Raw genomic sequence first — 19,333 nt, 5'->3', positions numbered from 1 at the left:
AAGTTTCCTTGGTATGACCGGACCTATTGCTAAGTTACGTCGTGGATGTGTTAATAGTATATTAGTTAAATACATTAGTTTTGTACCATTCGAATTGACTCATGTCCTTTATATATGTTAATTAAACAATTTGGACTATGAATACTGTATAAACACACACACACACACACACTATATATATATATATATATATATATATATATATATATATATATATATATATATATATATATATATATATATATATATATATATATATATATATATATATTACTACTTCTACAGCTTTCTTCATCTTGCTTCCATCTCCCATTACTCCAATCATCATTCTTAACTCATCATCCAATCGCCGGCTGCATCTTCCTTCGCCACTTTGGATGTCTGGAGGCTCCGGGCGTGTGACATCAGGTCATGGCTTCCCCTGGGAGCTCCCTCAGTCATGGCTTCCCCTGGGAGCTCCCTCAGTCATGGCTTCCCCTGGGAGCTCCCTCAGTCATGGCTTCCCCTGGGAGCTCCCTCAGTCATGGCTTCCCTGGAGCTCCCTCAGGTACTGGAGTCCCTTGGGGCCCAAGCCATACACATACTGTCTTTCTGAGACAGAGTAGAGGACGCCCGTTGAGTAATGGTACCTTGGGAGGCAACAGAGTCTGTAAGTCTTTCATAACTCACAACTTGTAGAAGTTATCTTATTAGTTATCAATTGTTTCCATTAGTTTATAAACTACAACATGCGTCTAATACTTTATAAGTTATACATTAATTGTTACTACGTAAGCTATAACCTTTATTCTGTATTACTCTGGAAGTATAACTTATAAAAGATACATTGTAGCCTAAAAATTGTGGATTATGAGTTTCATTTTAACTTACGAGTTGTATCGGATAAGTTTTCTTTGGACGATATAACTCATATTTTCATAAAACATCATAAGGGACTTCGAACCTCCACACAAATAAGTATAAGTAGCCATATAAGTTACAATCTTTGATATATAAATGACTATATATATAAGATTTTAGATTTTGATTTTTAGGTTACTGTTTCAATTACAGCGTACGATACAGCGTGCAAATTGTGAGCAAAGTGCAGGAACGTACAAGACTTTGCGTCGTACAAGCTCACCTCAGGCCTCTGGCGAAGTTGATGTATTTGGTATTTCTTGGCGTGTCACCTCCCTTGGTGGCCCAGATAAGGGTGATGAAGTTGGGCTGCATGAGACGAAAGGTGCCAGCCGACTCGTCCTCCCAGCGGATCACAGAAGGGTTCGTCCTTTCGTCCGCCAACATTCGCACCAATAGCTCCCAGTTTTTCGGACCCCGATCTGCACGAAGGATCGCAAATGTGAATCTCTACAAATCAGAGTGTATATATATATATATATATATATATATATATATATATATATATATATATATATATATATATATATATATTCTATTTTATCTATTATGCTTTGTCGCTGTCTCCCGCGTTAGCGAGGTAGCGCAAGGAAACGGACGAAAGAATGGCCCAACCCGCCCACATACACATACACGCCCTCACACGCACATACACATACCTATTCATTTCAACGTATACATATATATACATACATGCACAGACATATACATATATACACATATACACAGTTCACACATGTTGCCTTCATTCATTCCTGTCGCCACCCCGCCACACATGAAATGACAACCCCCTCCCCCTGCATGCGCGCAACGTAGCGCAAGGAAAAGACAGCAAAGGCCACATTCGTTCACACTCAGTCTCTAGCTGTCATGTATAATGCACCGAAACCACAGCTCCCTTTCCACATCCAGGCCCCACACAACTTTCCATGGTTTGCCCCAGACGCTTCACATGCCCTGGTTCAATCCACTGACAGCACGTAGACCTCGGTATACCACATCGTTCCAATTCACTCTATTCCTTGCACGCCTTTCACCCTTCTGCATGTTCAGGCCCCGATCGCTCAAAATCTTTTTCACTCCATCCTTCCACCTCCAATTTGGTCTCCCATTTCTCCTCGTTCCCTCCACCTCTGACACATATATCCTCTTTGTCAATCTTTCCTCACTCATTCTCTCCATGTGGCCAAACATTCAAAACACCCTCTTCTGCTCTCTCAAGCACACTCTTTTTTTTACCACACATCTCTCTTACCCTTTCATTACTTACTCGATCAAACCACCTCACACCACATATTGTCCTCAAACATCTCATTTCCAACATATCCACACTCCTCCGCACAACTCTATCTATAGCCCACGCCTCGCAACCATATAACATTGTTGGAACCAGTATTCCTTCAAAGATACCTATTTTTGCTTTCCAAGATAACGTTCTCGCCTTCCACACATTTCTCAACGCTCCCAGAACTTTAGCCTCCTCCCCAACCCTGTGACTCACTTCGGCTTCCATGGTTCCATCCGCTGCCAAATCCACTCCCAGATATCTAAAACACTTCACTTCCTCCAGTTTCTCTCCATTCAAACCTGTCTTCCAATTGACTGGTCCCTCAACCCTACTGCTTGCTCTTATTCACATTTACTCCCAGCTTTCTTCTTTCGCACACTTTAAGAAAAACTCAGTCACCAGCTTCTGCAGTTTCTCACCCGAATCAGCCACCAGCGATGAATCATCAGCGAACAACAACTGACTCACTTCCCAAGCCCTTTCATCCAAAACAGACTGCATATTTGCCCCTCTCTCCAAGACTCCAAAATGCATTGTGCATGCATTCCGCCAATCCTCAGGCACCTCACCATGAGTCATACATACATTAAATATCCATACCAACCAGTCAACACACAGTCACCCCCTTTTTTGATAAATTCCACTGCAATACCATTTCTCATTTGCCCTCTTTTTCACCTCATGCACTTTTCTCTTGACCTCCTGCCATATTCTTTTATACATCTCCCAGTCATTTGCATTATTTCTCTGCAAAACTCTCTTCTCTTTCACTAATAATCTCACTTCTTCATTTCACCACTCACTACTCTTTCTAATGTGCCACCTCCCACGCTTCTCATACCACAAGCATCTTTTGCGCGAGCCATCACTGCTTCCCTAAAGACATCCCATTCCTCCCCCAGTCCTCTACCGTCCTTTACTCTCACCTTTTTCCATTCTGCACTCAGTCTCTCCTGGTACTTCCTCACACAAGTCTCTTTCCCAAACTCACTTACTCTCACCACTCTCTTCACCCCAGCATTCTCTCTTCTTTTCTGAAAACCTCTAATAATCTTCACCTTCACCTCCACAAGATAATGATCAGACATCCCTCCAGTTGCACCTCTCTCTCTCTCGCTCTCTCTCTCTCTCTCTCTCTCTCTCTCTCTCTCTCTCTCTCTCTCTCTCTCTCTCTCTCTCTCTCTCTCTCTCTCTCTCTCTCTCTCTCTCTCTCAACATATATATAGACAGATAGATAGATAGAATGATGGATATAGATAGGTATCACAGTCCGGGTCAGGTAACCTTTTGTCCTTTGTCCACCAGTCCTGAGAATAGGATGAACAGCCTGACTGGCCAAGACCAGGATTCGAGCCCGGGCTGACCCATGCATGATCTATAATCAGCAACGCTAAACACCACACTTCGTGTCCCGTTTTAGAAAAAAAAGTTTCAACGAAGAGAATATGACAGATATTTGGCCTTGTATTCTAAGAATTCGAGAAACTGTGAAAGACTCACATCTATTCCTTTTTTTGTTGGATTGGATTTTGCTGAGCATATCACTCGCGATGGTGACCAGATCAGGTCTACTGAACGGACCGCTGCAGCTTGTCTCCTGGGTACCAACCTGGTGGTTGTTTTCTGGAGAGAAAATTCAAATATATATATATATATATATATATATATATGTGTGTGTGTGTGTGTATCAGAGTAGAACATATATGACTGAGAAGTTACATTGAAGAAATAGTAATAAATCAGACTGTATCCTGTTCACACGTTACAAGGAGAAGGATATTCTTACCCTCTAGAAATGAAGGAATCGGAGGCTCTAGCTCTTCTAGGTTCAGATCCTCAAAATCTCTGAGTGGGGTCGGGTCATAGGTCACTGCTGTTGGGTCGTACCATTCCTCCTGCTGGTCACTTTCAAGGCCCCATGCCTCTCCTAAGGTGGGGTCGTGGGTGTCTACCCTTGGATTGCTCCAGTCCTGTCGTTCAGCCATAGGATGCCATGCTGCTCCTGAGATAGGGTTGTGAGTGTCTGTCCTTAGGTTGACCCAGTCCTGTTGCTCTGGCATAGGATGCCATGCTCCTCCCGGCATCAGATCATAGGAATCTTCTCTTCTGTTATCCCAAACCTGGCTCGCAGCTTCGGGATGCCCCTCCCTTCCTGACGGGTAACAAATGAAGCCACCCGGGTCAGGCTCCGATAGTGCCTCCCTATCATGGAAATCGTACAAGTGTTCGGAGTCGTTGTAGAAGGAGAGGCAGCCTTCCTCAGGCGAAATACCGATGCTTCCTTCATAATGAAAATATGAACATATAAGTATATTCCTATGAGTCCACTGGGAAAATGAAACACAATAAGTTCCCAAGTGCACTTTCGTATAATAATCACATCATCAGGGGAGACACAAGAGAGAAATATAACACTCAATTGATATACAACGAAGAGATGAAGCTAAGACGTCATTTGGTAAACATGCGATTGTCCAATGCTTGCCTTCATCCTTTCCTGGCGCTACCCCGCCCCACAGGAGGCAGCGTCGCTACCCTCTGCTTTCGCGAGGTAGCGCCAGGAAAACAGACAAAATAGGCCACATTCTGTAAGGCATGGCGCTCAGTGGTATAAGGAGACGTCACTTTGATTTATCGGATATGATCATGATGCTAACCTTGCTGGTGCTGTGATCTGAGCCTCTGGAACTCCTGGTGAAGGAGGGAGCCATACTCCTCCCCGAGGAGGTCGCAGAAGTCCTGCTGCAGGAGGTGCTGCCTGCCGGAGAGGGACCTCAAACGCCACAGGTCGACGCGGTTGCAGTCGATGTCTCGCTTGTGAAGGACCTGGACTGCCCAAGCTTCGAAGTCCTGAGGAAAGTCATCCTGGGTTGTTCCTATCACTGTAGACTGACACTGTATAGATAAGGTATAGATAGATAGATACATATCTAGATAGCAAGAGTGTCATAGAGGCATGAAGATATTCACATTTAGTTAAACATTGAGAAATGAGAGATATATAGATAATGAGAATTAAACACAGACAGACAAAGGGATCAGAGTGTAAGTGTCTAAAATCTCCAACAAATTCATAAGGCGGGGATAATGGGGGTTGGGGTAGAGGGTACTTACCTTTCCTTTCCAGTCGTGAACCTTCAGTTTCTTGAAGTGTCGCTGGCGTTGTAATGACTTCTCCTCCTCCTCCTCTTCCACACCGCGGCGTTGCCCACCCCACGAGGCGTCCGCACCTACGAGGTAGACCTGGCAAAAGTCGTCAATATCCTTGAAGCCACCTTGTGCAAAGGACCCCATGCTGAGGGAAGGTTCAAGATCATCCCATCTGTAGCTCATGGTGGAGGAACCGCGGCGAACGCAGAGGTGTGTGTGTGTGTGTGTGTGGGAGGGGGGAAGGGGGGTCGTTCTTGGCTGTGATGGTCAAGGTATGAGAGCAGCTCGCTTGCCTCATAGGACTTGTTGGTCACTTTGCAGAAGCAAGACTGACGGTGTCGTTATATAGAGTTTAGCTCGCCACATAGCATGAGCCTCCTCACACCGGGGAGGTGGGCGTTGCATCATGGGGAACAAGATATATCCCACCCAACACCACGCCCCCTTTCCCTACCCCTGTGTCCGTGTCCCGTCGACCATCCATGGAAGCAAAATGTTCCTATTGCATAGCGAATCACGGTGCTCCTTACCCCAAAGAGAACGATGACGTTATACCGTCGCAGGAGCCAGCTGCTGTCCCGTACAAATACGTAATACATAAACACACTCACACACACACACACACACACACACAGAGCCTTACGAACTCGTACATACCACAGCAAGACCAGCCACATTCCACCCATGTGGGGCGTTATGAGCAGAGTGTTCCTCAACTCCCAATCTGATATTATATTGGTATAGAAATCATGTTCATAACACCTCCTCATCTCCAGCATGTTGTCCCTGGGAGTGTATTACCAAAGAGAATCCCGTAAAGACTTGTGTTCAACACAGATAACAGCATTGTGCTGCCTCCTTTATCTATATCTTTTGTCTATGAACACAGATCGTAGCACATTGTGCTGTCCTCTTTATCTAATCATCTATTGTCTATGAACACAGATCACGCTATCATGCTGTCTCCTATATCTTTATCTATCTATCTATCGTGATCTTTTGAACTCTGTCTTTATCTCAGTCTGTTTTACAGGGTTTCTCTATGCCTCGGGTAGCAGCACTAGGTTCGCAGAATGCCTTCGCTGGATCCAGCACTCAACACGAGAACACCTGTTCTTTATACTTGCTTCCCAAACTAGGCGTTCACTTGGTCTCACTCTGTCGAAATATACTCTTCATCATATTAAGTCATACTACACAATTGTGGGTTATACTCCGCCTCTGTACCTCAACTTTGAGAAAGTCAAGGGGAGATGAGAGCGATGTGTGTGTGTGTGTGTGAGTGTGTGTGTGTGTGTGTGTGTGTATGTGTGTGTGTGTGTGTGTGTGTGTGTGTGTGTGTGTGTGTATAATATGTCTGTATGTATGCATCTCCCGCATATAGGTACGTTTTGCATATACCTTCACAACTGAGGTAGACAGGAAGTGCGTCTATATCTCGCTGTGGTTTGTGACTGTCATGTCATCGCCATACACACACACACAACACACACACACACACACACACACACACACACGTAAGGAATTTCTTTTGTTAAAGCGGGAAATAGCCCGTGTGGCTTGGGGGGACGCAGGGGTTGCAGTAGGGCAATGATATATACGTATGTCATGTCTTATGTGGTGGTACTTCCCCGCGAGGATGGGACGATCTTAGCCAGCTGACGGTGTATATGATTCGTTCTCATGGGTCCACTGACTGTACCGTCGCGCTCGCAGATCGTACCATCGCGCTCGGAGATCGTACCGTCGTGCTCAAGGGACTGTACCGTCGTGCTCAGAGATCGTACCATCGCGCTCGGAGATCGTACCGTCGTGCTCAAGGGACTGTACCGTCGCGCTCGGAGATCGTACCATCGCGCTCGGAGATCGTACCGTCGTGCTCAAGGGACTGTACCGTCGCGCTCGGAGATCGTACCATCGCGCTCGGAGATCGTACCGTCGTGCTCAAGGGACTGTACCGTCGTGCTCAGAGATCGTACCGTCGTGCTCAAGGGACTGCACCGTCGTGCTCAGAGATCGTACCGTCGTGCTCAAGGGTACCTTCCAAAATCGAATACTCAACAACGGAATCTCTGCGTGTGACTCAATATCTTGCGTCATGCAACACTGCGTTGCATGACGCTACGCAGCAGTCACATCATCCCCCCCCCCCCTCACCCCACCCTGCAGGAGGGAGGAGGAAGGGGTAAGTTACAGTCACCGGGAAATGATTTCCTCCTCCTCCTCCTCCTCCTCCTCCTCCTCCTCCTCCTCCTCCTCCTCCTCCTCCTCCTCTGGACCACAACACGCCTCCGGGACCTCTGACGTCACGACTCCACCCGCTCCGCTTGGTCGAATACCAACTAACCCTATGACGTCATCAACGCGATTCAGAATAGAAAGATCCGGGAAGAGAAACGCGTCTTGTTACGATCCTGGAGAAAGGAATTATGCAGTATGCAATGTACGAGATGTGATAAGTGACAGATAAACCGACCGATAAAACAAGACGGATTCTCATCTTAACAACAGTACGTTAAAGAATGAATATTTATATGTCCGGGAGCAGATCTCTGGCCTCTGGTCGCTTGTTTGTCAACAAATGAATCTGAATTTAAGGAGTCTTCTCTCTCTCTCTCTCTCTCTCTCTCTCTGTATATATATATATATATATATATATATATATATATATATATATATATATATATATATATATCATCCCTGGGGATAAAGGAGAAAGAATACTTCCCCACATATTCCCTACGTGTCGTAGAAGGCGACTAAAAGGGGAGGGAGCGAGGGGGCTGGTAATCCTCCCCTCTAGTCTTTACTTTTCCAAAAGAGGGAAAGGAGAATGGGGTTAATGAGGATTTTTCTATCTAAGACTTTATTATCTGTTCCTTACGCTACCTCACTAACGCAGGGAACGGCGAATACGTATAAAAGAATAATATATATATATATATATATATATATATATATATATATATATATATATATATATATATATATATATATATATATATATATATATATATATATATATATATATGTGTATATATATATAAAGCTTCATTGAAAATCTCTCTGGATCAGAAGACAACTCACATTTCATCCTTTATATTCTTCTATTTCCAGGAACTCCATTTATAGACAATATGAATATTCCTTGACACTTATGATTGAATATTCTTTTGGGGTATTTTTTGCTTAATTCAAAACTACTGGTTGTCATGGTTACCAGAGGGTGACTGATCTATGAGGATTTCAGATACGTCTTTTTCTATAAGTTATGTAGACACTTCTTTTTTTTTTAATTTTTCTCTTTAAGAATGAAATTATCTTTCGTATTTTCCATCTACTTTTCAGTAACATGATGATATTCTCACCGTCGTAGCTGCTGTGTGTTGTAGCTAACACCTCTACGAGCCTGTGTGCTGTTCCCAGCGTCCATACGCACGTCTGCTGTTCCCAGCGTCCATACGCACGTGTGCTGTGCCCAGCACCCATACGCGCGTGTGCTGTGCCCAGTCGTCATACGCACATGTGCTGTGCCCAGCATCCATACGCACGTGTGCTGTGGCCAGCATCCATACGCACGTGTGCTGTGCCCAGTAGCCACACACCCACTGACCAGGTGGTCTGAGCCTAGGTGCTGACTCAGACCCAGTGTCACAGAGGCCAAGTTTATTGTACAAAAAAAAAAAAAGGTTTTTCCAACTTTGCTGTAGAATGGTCGAGTAAGGAGGGACACACACACACACACACACACACACACACACACACACACACACACACACACACAAGTCGAGGACTTTCCTTGCTATAATGATCTACTTCGAAACGCTGTGGCCACATACCCAATAAGACTCGTGGTACAAAACTCGGCAAACCACCAAATTGATCTATCGTCGTATCCAACAGGAATGAGCCATTACCATGTGAGGGGGAGCAAGAACTGGATATTAGTGATCATCATTGTGAATCAGTGAGAAGCATTCATGAGATTATGAGAGAACCAAATATTACCTCACAGGTTTGGTGAATTCCCGTGAATCTAACAGTGCTCAAGTGTTTTAACATCAGTGAGTCAGAGAGAACCCGGTAGTGATATGTACAATGAATATCAACAAACAAACAAACAAAAAAGAGGAGACAATGTCAGTCAGTCCAGGACACGTGTCAATACACGTGTTGATACCATGACAAGGGAGAGAGAGAGAGAGAGAGAGAGAGAGAGAGAGAGAGAGAGAGAGTGTTTGTGTGTGTGTGTGTGTGTGTGTGTTCACCTCGGTGCTGGCAGTCTGCAGCAAAACTCCCGGACAAGCAATCAGGGATACGCTGTTGCCTTGTCAACTGCACGTGCCTGACCCACGGGCCAGGGTTGGCCCCCACAGTCCACATCATCGTCTGCCACACGCTGGGCAGAGGGAGGTAGACCCGTCCCTCCACAGCCAGAGAGAGAGAGAGAGAGAGAGAGAGAGAGAGAGAGAGAGAGAGAGAGAGAGAGAGAGAGAGAGAGTCTATCATCATCCATATTGACAGCTCAGACAGTTATCAGTCTTAGTCGTCATTAAACCTGAAGCTTTTGGGTCAAATTAGAGTGAGGATGTGTTGTGGTGAAGCGTTCCTGACCGTGACGCGTTCAAGGGCACGCTCAGGGTCGTGTGCATGGGTTCGAGTCATGGTTGCGGCAGTCGGTCCAGAGTCAACCCAGCTGTTCATCCACACCCCTAGGGGTTCGTCGATAAAGTAGGTACCTGGGAGCATTGAAAAATGTGTGGAAGGCGAGAACGTTATCTCGGAAAGCAAAAATGGGTATGTTTGAGGGAATAGTGGTTCCAACAATGTTGTATGGTTGCGAGGCGTGGACTATAGATAGAGTTGTGAGGAGGAGGGTGGATGTGTTGGAAATGAGATGTTTGAGGACTATATGTGGTGTGAAGTGGTTTGATCGAGTAAGTAATGAAAGGATAAGAGATGTTTGGTAATAAAAAGAGTGTGGTTGAGAGAGCAGAAGAGGGTGTATTGAAATGGTTTGGTCACATGGAGATAATGAGTGAGGAAAGACTGACAAAGGGGGTATATGTGTCAGAGGGGAACGAGGAGAAGAGGGAGACCAAATTGGAGGTGGAAGGATGGAGTGAAAAAGGTTTTGAGCAATCGGGGCCTGAGCATGTAGGAGGGTGAAAGGCGTACAAGGAATTGAGTGAATTGGAACGATGTGGTATACCGGGGTCGACGTGCTGTCAATGGATTGAACCAGGGCATGTGAAGCGTCTGGGGTAAACCATGGAAAGTTTTGTGGGGCCTGGATGTGGAAAGGGAGCTGTGGTTTTGGTGCATTATGCATGACAGCTAGAGACTGAGTGTGAACGAATATGTGCGACCATTTTATCAAATGTAGCTTCGCTGAGGAACTTAAACATATATTGTCGAAATTTCATTTTTCCTCGGTAATTAGAGAACATTATTAGAGTTGTTTCCCCCCCCCCCCCCCCCCCCCCGAGAGATCATCTTAGATTTATACTTCCTGAGTGGTCTGTAATTAGAAAACGAGGGATTGGGGGAGCTGAGGGGGGCGAAGACGTAGTGGAGGAGGAGGAGGAGGAGGAGGAGGAGGGGGAAAAGGGCCTAAGAAACGTCCTAATTAATTAAGTTGGCTTCTAATCCTTACAATCCTCTACTGTTCTCCAGCAGGCACGGGAGAGAACGTCTGTGTCAGACAAGTTATTGGTTATCGGCCTTTGCTGATGCCTTTCCCTTTATCCCCCCCAGGGAGACATACGACGAGGAATATCTGCCTCGTCCAATTTTCCCTTTGCTTGCTCCTACGCTGAAGAAATTGCTGGCAAAAATCTGTACTAAAGGGTTCTGCTGGAGGACCAGATTTATAGTCAAAGTTGTCTGAGTGTGGCAGTATTTTGCGGTGATAAGATCGTAGTCCGCGCGCGCGGGGCGTGTGATGGTGGGGGAAAAAGGCTTGAATCTTCCAGCAATATTTTTCCCTTTGAGGGGGAAAGATTTCCTCCTTTAATTGCTCCCTAATATGTTCATCAAGAGAGTACTTCCTTCACCCTTGTGGTCTCAAGGGAAATTGCCTCACTGACGTGAGTTATGTATAGTTTCCCCTCAGCGCTTTGGATGCAAAGCTTTCGTGAGAAATTTCATATTCTTATCAACTTTCCCAACCTTGTGTCATACTTTACAGCCCAGAGCTGAGCAACTTTTGTTGCTACCTCCTTCAGTCTCGTGTGTGTGTGTGTGTGTGTGTGTGTGTGTGTGTGTGTGTGTGTGTAAGTTAAGAAATACCAACAAAGCCTCCAAAACTCCATTACAGCAACAATCACTTCCACTGTGATATGCTGATGACATCACCCATCATCTCGTCCGACTGCTTAAAAATGTAACCAATTACTCAGTAAAAACCCCAAGCACTCGTTCCCTAAGGCTTCTCTAACATCAAGACTACACCTCAAGCAGGAGCAGGGGAATGATGGACTCCTTAGTAGCGAGAAGTTCCTCAAAGCATCAATCTTTCAGGCATCTTAAACATCTTGAGCAACTTCTTAATCAAATCATTCTACTTCTTCCAGTCTAATCGATCTCCAATTAACTCTCCAGCTGATAAAGTTGCTCTTTTCTGAACCCATGTTTCCTGTCACTCTTCTGTGGATATGGATAATTTCCATCCAGCGCTCCCCGCCCACGTCCTTCAGTGAGTCTGTGGCCTCTCCACTCTTCACTGGGAACAAGGGATTCAAAGTTCTCCCCTCAGCTACAGGTGGACGAGGCGTGTTCACCTGTAGCTCGCTCCCGATCCTTGCCCACTCATTTGGTCTTCGTCTCAAAAAAAAAACCTTAGCTTTTCCCTCGTATCGGAGGCGTGCTTTCGCAAAGAGAGAGGACAACGGTCTAACCCTATCCCCACTCACGTTTGCTTTCTCCAAGGTCTTCGATATTCTCCATAAAGACGATGAATCTCATTCCATGTTTTGTGTATGGTCAGTGAGGTCTCCATGGTGGAAATTCTACTGACGATCATCTTTCCTCTGTGATTCACCTCTGGCACTCCTCTCTTAGGGAGGTCGTTGCATATTTTGTTGAATTTTGACTGTGGACTAAGACATTTTTAAAGCATTTGAGAGTGCGTGGCATGAACACCTGCTTTCTAAGTATCATTCCTCTGGTTTTCCTTCTTCTCTCTCGGCTCTATTTCCTCCTCAGGCGTTCCATCCCGCTCGTCGTTGACAGAGGTACACATCTCGCTTTCAACCCCGTCAGCAGTGGTGTCCCGTAAGGTACAGTTCTACCACCTACACCTTTTCTTCTTCTCATCGTAAATGATCATAAGTCTCTCACTCTCTTCACTCTCATCCTCATGATGCCACACTACATGAAGATCTTGTTTCCCTTCCCATCTTCACTATAATACTGTGTCCCTTCCCTCCCTAAGACCTGAGCCTGTGTTACCCGACAGTCCGCTGCTTCCCTTAATTTGTGTAATCAGCTACAAGAGATGACTCATGATTTACCACCTTCTTTCCTCGAGCAGCGGAGGTGTGGAGTTATATTCCATCTTCTGTGTCTCCCTCCTCCTATAAGCATTCACTCTTTAAGACTCAATTCTACAAGCGCCTGCCAAGCTCAAATCAAACCGCGTCGCATTATATTTTTTCCACCTGCTTCACCTTGCATCCAAGATGGCCATGAGTGGTCCATACTCACCCCTGCCAGGTCTGCTATCGCTATCTAAGCAGCTTTCACTCAGGCGACACATCTGCCTTCTGGCACGGCCATATCCTTATCATTTCCTTTTCTCCTATATATTCATGGCTATCATCTGTCTTTACCTTAGCCCAGAAGACATCAGTAATCATAAGCTCATCTTCCCATCCGATGGTGTCCTCTTCGAAGACCAGCAATGCTTGCTCGTCTCTACCACCTCCAAACACACACACACACACACACACACACACACACACACACACACACACACACACACACACACACACACACACACACACACACACATACTACACCTCCAATTCATTATAAAAGATGCTATATCATAAGAGTGGCTCTTCCGTTAATCACATCCCCAGTAAGACATATGTCCAACATTATTCATGTAAATACGCTCATCTTATTCTTTTTTTCCTTCCCTCCTCCCATTCTCTTCGCGAGGCATTCATTCTTTCCGGGTCTCGGAGTCGTGAGGTGTTTATGTGAAATATCTCTCCAGTCTCGAGTATGTTTGTAGGGTTCGATCCGAGAGTTCAAGTGCTTGAGGGAGGTGCTCGAGGAGATGGCCGAAGGAAGGAATGTTTCCGAGAGAGAAGAGACGACCAAACAAAATACTGAGGATATACGCGAGTGAGGAAAGTGTCGGGGGGGGCAAAAGATGAATCATATATGATAGCTTCAGAGGAGCGTTTTTCACTGAGATGTTCAGATTGTCGGACACGAGAGCAATTAGTCTTGCTGCCTGTCAGACCAATAGACCTGAACCGTGTCACTTTGGCGAACGAGTCTCTCATGATTTATACGTGTTAGGCATCATAGAATATCTAGAAGACCCACGTGAATAGTAGTTTATGAACTACCGCGTCGCTCAGAGACTTCAAATCAAAATGGATATTGGATGAGATAATCAAGATAAGAAAGATAATTGTATCTATCATCAAAATAGATTCTGAAAAGAAAAGAATCAGGCAAAATGACAATCATAAAGACACATTAGACCAATACGACGTGGAGTCATTTCATTTATCAATTTCATTTCTTCACTGTAAAAATCTAAGACTAGAACACAAAGAAGAATGATCCCGGGAAACGACTTATTGCTGGAGGACAGATTAGAACACATCAGGTCATTTCAGGTCATGTCGAGTCATATCTATCAACTTATATATCTATCAGTTCCTATCTATCAGGTCATGGGTGTAAGGAGACAGAGGTGTTTCAACGAAGTCCATTCCTAAGGCGAATTATGGGAGCTATTCAAGTTTATTGCACAATACATCAGCCGGCGCGTCTTACAGGCGGGAAAAAAAAAGGACATTACTGGAGGAGCAAGAGGGAGGGGGACGTCTGAAGTTAGTGATGGAGGAAGTGGAAAGCAAGGAAAGGGGCTCACTAGTGAATGACAGGGCATGGTGTTCTCTAGGGAATGGTAAGGTATGGGGTGCTCTAGGGAATGGTAGGGTATGGGGTGCTCTAGTGAATGGTGGGGTATGGGGTTCTCTAGTCAATGGTAGGGTATGGGGTTCTCTAGTAAATGAAATTGAGGATCTTTGACTAATGACATTACAGGGCAGGTTTTTTTTATGTAGGGAAATGGAAGAGCAAGGAGTTCTCTAGTTCAAGGGATCTAGGTTATCTAACAAAAGACAATATGCGATTCTCAAGGCAAAAGAAAGTCTGACCAATGAATATGACCTCTGACTTGAAGGAAGATGAAGTTAAGGTGCTATCTAAAGGCATTGCTCCACTCAGTGTGACCATACACACACCGTTCATATGATCAAAAACTTCTTTTATCTTAATTACGAGAGGTGCAATCCTCACACTGCTTCTAAGGTGAAGATCATTCAAGGCAGATGAAGGGAATTAGGAGATGTTGCGAGGAGCAGACATACACCCAGCTCCTGTCTCCCTGCAACTCTCACTCCCTCCAATTTCTCGAGAGATCCAAACATCCTCGGCGAACGTATCTCACAGTCATAACAGCTCTGGGAGAGATGAGAGACAATGTGAAGGTATCCACGAAGACGAGATGAATCCCAGAGAATAAGAAGACATACTTCTACGCTCAGGTCACCTTCAACAATCGTGAACATTTTCTTCTACACACATGGTGGATTGCACTCATGAGCCAGTGTCCCGACAGCGCTATATACAATGGGTTAATTCAAGCTACTGAAATATATGTCGCCGTTGATTAATCACTTCTTTAATAAGATGTTTGCAAATTAGGTCTCTTGGCGCTCTCTCCGAAAAGATTCAGTAGGTGAGAACGGAAGCAATTTATTTGTGTGCAATTTATAGAAAATGGTTTTCTGTTTATGTGAAGGAGACAAGGATTATTATTGATTTTTTCCCCTTTTTTTTCCTTGTATATTTCTCATCTCACTAGGGTCCAATTTATGTTTTTCTTTTCAACAATCCAATAATTTGATGTCTTCTCTTTAGATAGACAATCATCGAAATGAGTTTCTTCATCGCATAGCTATAGAGGACAAACCCAGTTTAGGATGAGCGATGAAAATGAAAGAAATTCATTCTAACTTGAACTAAGAAAAAATAAATCTGGACGTAAGTAAATAAGACGGATTATAAAGTATAGTAAACTGAATTCGAAAGATTGTCTCACTTGACGAATCTACTTAAATGCAAAAAAAGTGACGATCTAAGAATCATATTTTTTTTTCATAAGTCTGGAAGCCACATTCTCAAAGGCTGCATATGTTTTAAAGATGTCTGAAGAATAATGTTGTGTCTTATGGTGGTGGTGTTACTTGTGGTAATGGCGGTGTTACTTATGGTGTTACTTGTGGTAATGGCGGTGTTACTTATGGTGTTACTTGTGGTCATGGTGGTGTTACTTATGGTGTTACTTGTAGTCATGGTGGTGTTACTTGTGGTAATGGTGGTGTTACTTATTGTGTTGCTTGTGGTAATGGTGGTGTTACTTATGTTGTTACTTGTGGCCATGGTGGTGTTACTTATGATGCTACTTGTGGTCATATCAGTGTTACTTATGGAGGTGGAGACTATGCCATCATTGCATTGGTGGCAATAGAATTCTATTGATTTCTCTGAACCTCTTTGTTGTTGAGAACTTGGCCGAGGCTCCATACAACCATACCTTCTCTACGTATATGACATAAAAGCGATCCAATCCCTTACAGCCCCGATCCCAACCTTGAACTTGCTCTTGGCGACAAGTCTTTGAAGAAGAAAAAAAAGGACTATATCGAATAGAGTATCAGATATGCAAATGGGATGTTCCACGCTGGAGAAATGCTTAAAAAATGGAAGAAGGTCTTGGACTATGTATGATCTTTTAGGAGATAATCAGGGTTCTCAAGAGGAGAAGAGGGAGGGTTTTTTTTTTGTAGAAGATGAGATGCGTTGCCTGGTGTCGGAAGGAGGAGGAAGAGGAGGAGGAGGAGGGCGTTGCCTGGTGTCGGAAGGAGGAGGAGGAGGAGGAGGAGGAGGAAGGGGTGTTTCCTCATCTGGTCGCCCTTCCTCTGGGAACCTAACTGTCCACTCGGAGCTGAAAGGAGTGTGGGTCAATTGCGGATCGGGGGATTCAACCGATGCGAAGAAGAACCGGCAAGAGTCGTAAACTTGCCGACCTCCTCGCGAGGCAGGAAATCGAAGAAGTGTAACGCTAGACGGAAAATACAGGAGTCCCCCCCCAACCCCCGGAGACGGAATACAAAATCACTGGACTGTGAGAAAATGGGGGCGAATTTCTTGACCTATAAGAAAACGTATTGCTGCTGACTCAACTTATTGATGTATGATATTTTTACGGGAGAACGAGAAGGGGGGGGGGGGTAGGTAGGGAGAGAGAGAGAGAGAGAGAGAGAGAGAGAGAGAGAGAGAGATCAGAACTTGGGACACTTTAATACGTTCCCTCGAAAGTTTCTCTCTCTCTCTCTCTCTCTCTCTCTCTCTCTCTCTCTCTCTCTCTCTCTCTCTCTCTCTCTCTCTCTCTCTCTCTCTCTCTCTCTCTCACTCGTCCGAAGCCATACCACCACGAACGGAAGCCAAACGTCGTGAACCCAACGACAGCAACCATTTTGAGGCAGACGTCATCTCTGCAACCGAGTGACTTCCACGATCCTCATCCCCTTCCCTCACCAGAGGCATCGCACGAGCTTTGATAACCACGGAAGGGACAACAACATAGCAGAGCGAACACTTGATTTGGGAGGGGGAGATTATCACAGTCTCCCCTGTGGCAGCGCAAAAGACGGAAGGAGAACATCCCCGAAGGAAGAGCTAAGATGCTCCATAAGTGGCGACCGGCACTAACATGACCTCTCTCTCCTCCGTATCGACACCGCCTGCCGAAAAATGGCGTGGCCTTACGAGCGGCACACAGGCCATGATGCAATATGTGAGAGTGGCTGGTCGGTGGCCAAGCCCCGCGGAGACTGGCCCATCCTGTGTGTGTGCTTTGTCACGTGCACTCCAGCTGCCGGACCCCCTCCTCTCCTCTCCCCTCGTCTCTAGATCATGGCTAGAGCGAATATCGAACTCTGGACCCTCGCTGGTCCTGCCCCCGCTCCCCCGCCTGCAGAGCCTGGCTGGAACCTCTGTTCTGGACCCTCTCACTGGACCCATGTTCTACCTCCAAACCTTAGTTAGATTTGCTCCCCTCACTCCTGGACCCCGCACTGGACCCATCCTCTACTTTTCAACCCTCGCTGGATCTACCACCCCTCCATGGCCTATCTTACCCCCGTGCCTGGAGCTCAGATGTGTGAGGGAGCTGAGGTATGTGGTATATTTGGCATGATACATTTTCCTGTAGTTTACTGTGTCGAGGCTCACAATACGAAGGTTTCTTTTCACATGTAGACGACCTTAGGGTTACATTATAGTCCCCTGACACTGCTCAAACATCATCAGACATGCAACAGTACATCAGACATGTAACACTACATCAGACATGCAGACCTACATCACACAAGTAGAACACTGCCTCACCCAAAGGAAGAATTTTTGCAACACCACAAAAGTCCTCAGTCACCCATTTAACCACAGACATATATGAATCCAACCTACCCCTCCCCCCTCGTCGCCTCGAACAGTCAGCCTCTCCTCCAGTCAACAAAGCTCCTGCTATCCATACGGTTGGACATACAGATGAAACGCGTGTATCGTTCATGCTCCAGACCTCAAACATCAACAAAAAAGGCCATAGACAAACTAAAAAGTTCTCAGAACACATATTGGTACCTGATTTTGGACAAGAAGAGGAGTCTCTTAGTTTCTTCTGCAAACAATTTATCGAATCCATTCTAAACTGCGCTTCACCTACTTGGTTATCCACACACAAGTGATACCTGTATAACGAGATAAAAATCTTGCCAATACACTCCCACCTTAATATCCTTGGCTCGCACTTCTTCACATCCAAACCACTTCATAATCAACAATCACCACACGTACATATAGAAAAAAGCTGACCCCTCCCCCTCCACTTCTCATTTTAACAGTCTATGCTTCCATATCCCTCTCTCCTCAATAAACAGAACAGTGACCAAAACATATACACACCAAAGAGACCAAACAAGCACTAAATAACCGCCTACCCATCCACCCCACCAGACATACATCTATCCGAAACTACATTACCCAGACATGTGAGAATCACTCTTTTGCCTCTGTGCTCTGTACACCATCCATCCCTCCAACATATCGTCTGCCCTCTGTTTACTGTCCATCCCCCCAACATTAGCTATGCGCTCTGAACACCACCTATCCCTCCAACATTTCTTCTGCGCTCTGTACACCACCCATCCCTCCAACATTAGCTCTGCCCTCTGTATACCAACCATCCCTCCAACATTACCAACACCTCCCCAACACATCACGAGACCCATCACATCCAACATACTACTTCCATGTTGAAGACACCGAACACTCACCCTTCATTAGTCATGTACTTGCCCGAGCTGGACATGCACATCACATTTCACGACCTCTGGTGCCACCAGGTGGACGTGGCCGGCTACCTGGGAGCTGCTGGAGCTCCGTAGAAGAGACTCTTCTTGGTGGATAAGATACATTAAGGTAAGGTATAGACTCCGCCTGCACGTGGTCATCCCTCAAGTGAAGGGTAACTGGTGAGGTTGTATCATCGTCAGTGGACGATAATGATAATCATAGACTCGCTTGAGGAGGAACGTCTTGCTCCAAAGGAGTCCATAACTTACCTGCTCCTGATTGGAGAGCAGCCTTGAAGCTACAGGACAGGAGCCCCAGAAAAACGGT

General features: G+C 45.4%; 1 protein-coding gene across 2 annotated transcripts; it reads right to left on the bottom strand.

Moving 5' to 3' along the window:
- Positions 1-260: 260 nt before the first annotated feature.
- Positions 261-5,641, bottom strand: LOC139756660 (uncharacterized). Of its 2 annotated transcripts, none has more exons than XM_071676319.1 (6): positions 5,303-5,641; positions 4,846-5,083; positions 3,975-4,469; positions 3,689-3,811; positions 1,124-1,322; positions 261-629 (listed from the first exon to the last, which is right to left on the bottom strand). In XM_071676319.1, the coding sequence occupies exons 1-6, from the start codon at positions 5,519-5,521 to the stop codon at positions 518-520; spliced, it is 1,386 nt and encodes a 461-aa protein (XP_071532420.1). In that variant the 5' UTR covers positions 5,522-5,641; the 3' UTR covers positions 261-517. The 2 variants fall into 2 exon arrangements, with proteins under 2 accessions (XP_071532420.1, XP_071532421.1); XM_071676320.1 differs by having other exon boundaries at positions 4,846-5,038.
- Positions 5,642-19,333: the final 13,692 nt, after the last annotated feature.

Source organism: Panulirus ornatus, chromosome 23 (genome assembly GCF_036320965.1).
Source record: "Panulirus ornatus isolate Po-2019 chromosome 23, ASM3632096v1, whole genome shotgun sequence".
In the NCBI taxonomy this organism is placed as follows: domain Eukaryota; kingdom Metazoa; phylum Arthropoda; class Malacostraca; order Decapoda; family Palinuridae; genus Panulirus; species Panulirus ornatus.
The sequence above is the reverse complement of the archived record's forward strand: the minus strand, read 5'-3'. Positions and strand labels throughout refer to the sequence as shown.

Bases quoted from the DNA above. Each gene is read 5' to 3' on its own strand.
- LOC139756660 (XM_071676319.1), bottom strand. From the start codon at position 5,521: ATGAGCTACAGATGGGATGATCTTGAACCTTCCCTCAGCATGGGGTCC. The intron at 5,084-5,302 runs GTAAGTACCCTC...TTATCTATACAG, and splicing joins TTCACGACTGGAAAGGAAAG to TGTCAGTCTACAGTGATAGG. The intron at 4,470-4,845 runs GTTAGCATCATG...TTCATTATGAAG, and splicing joins CAGATCACAGCACCAGCAAG to GAAGCATCGGTATTTCGCCT.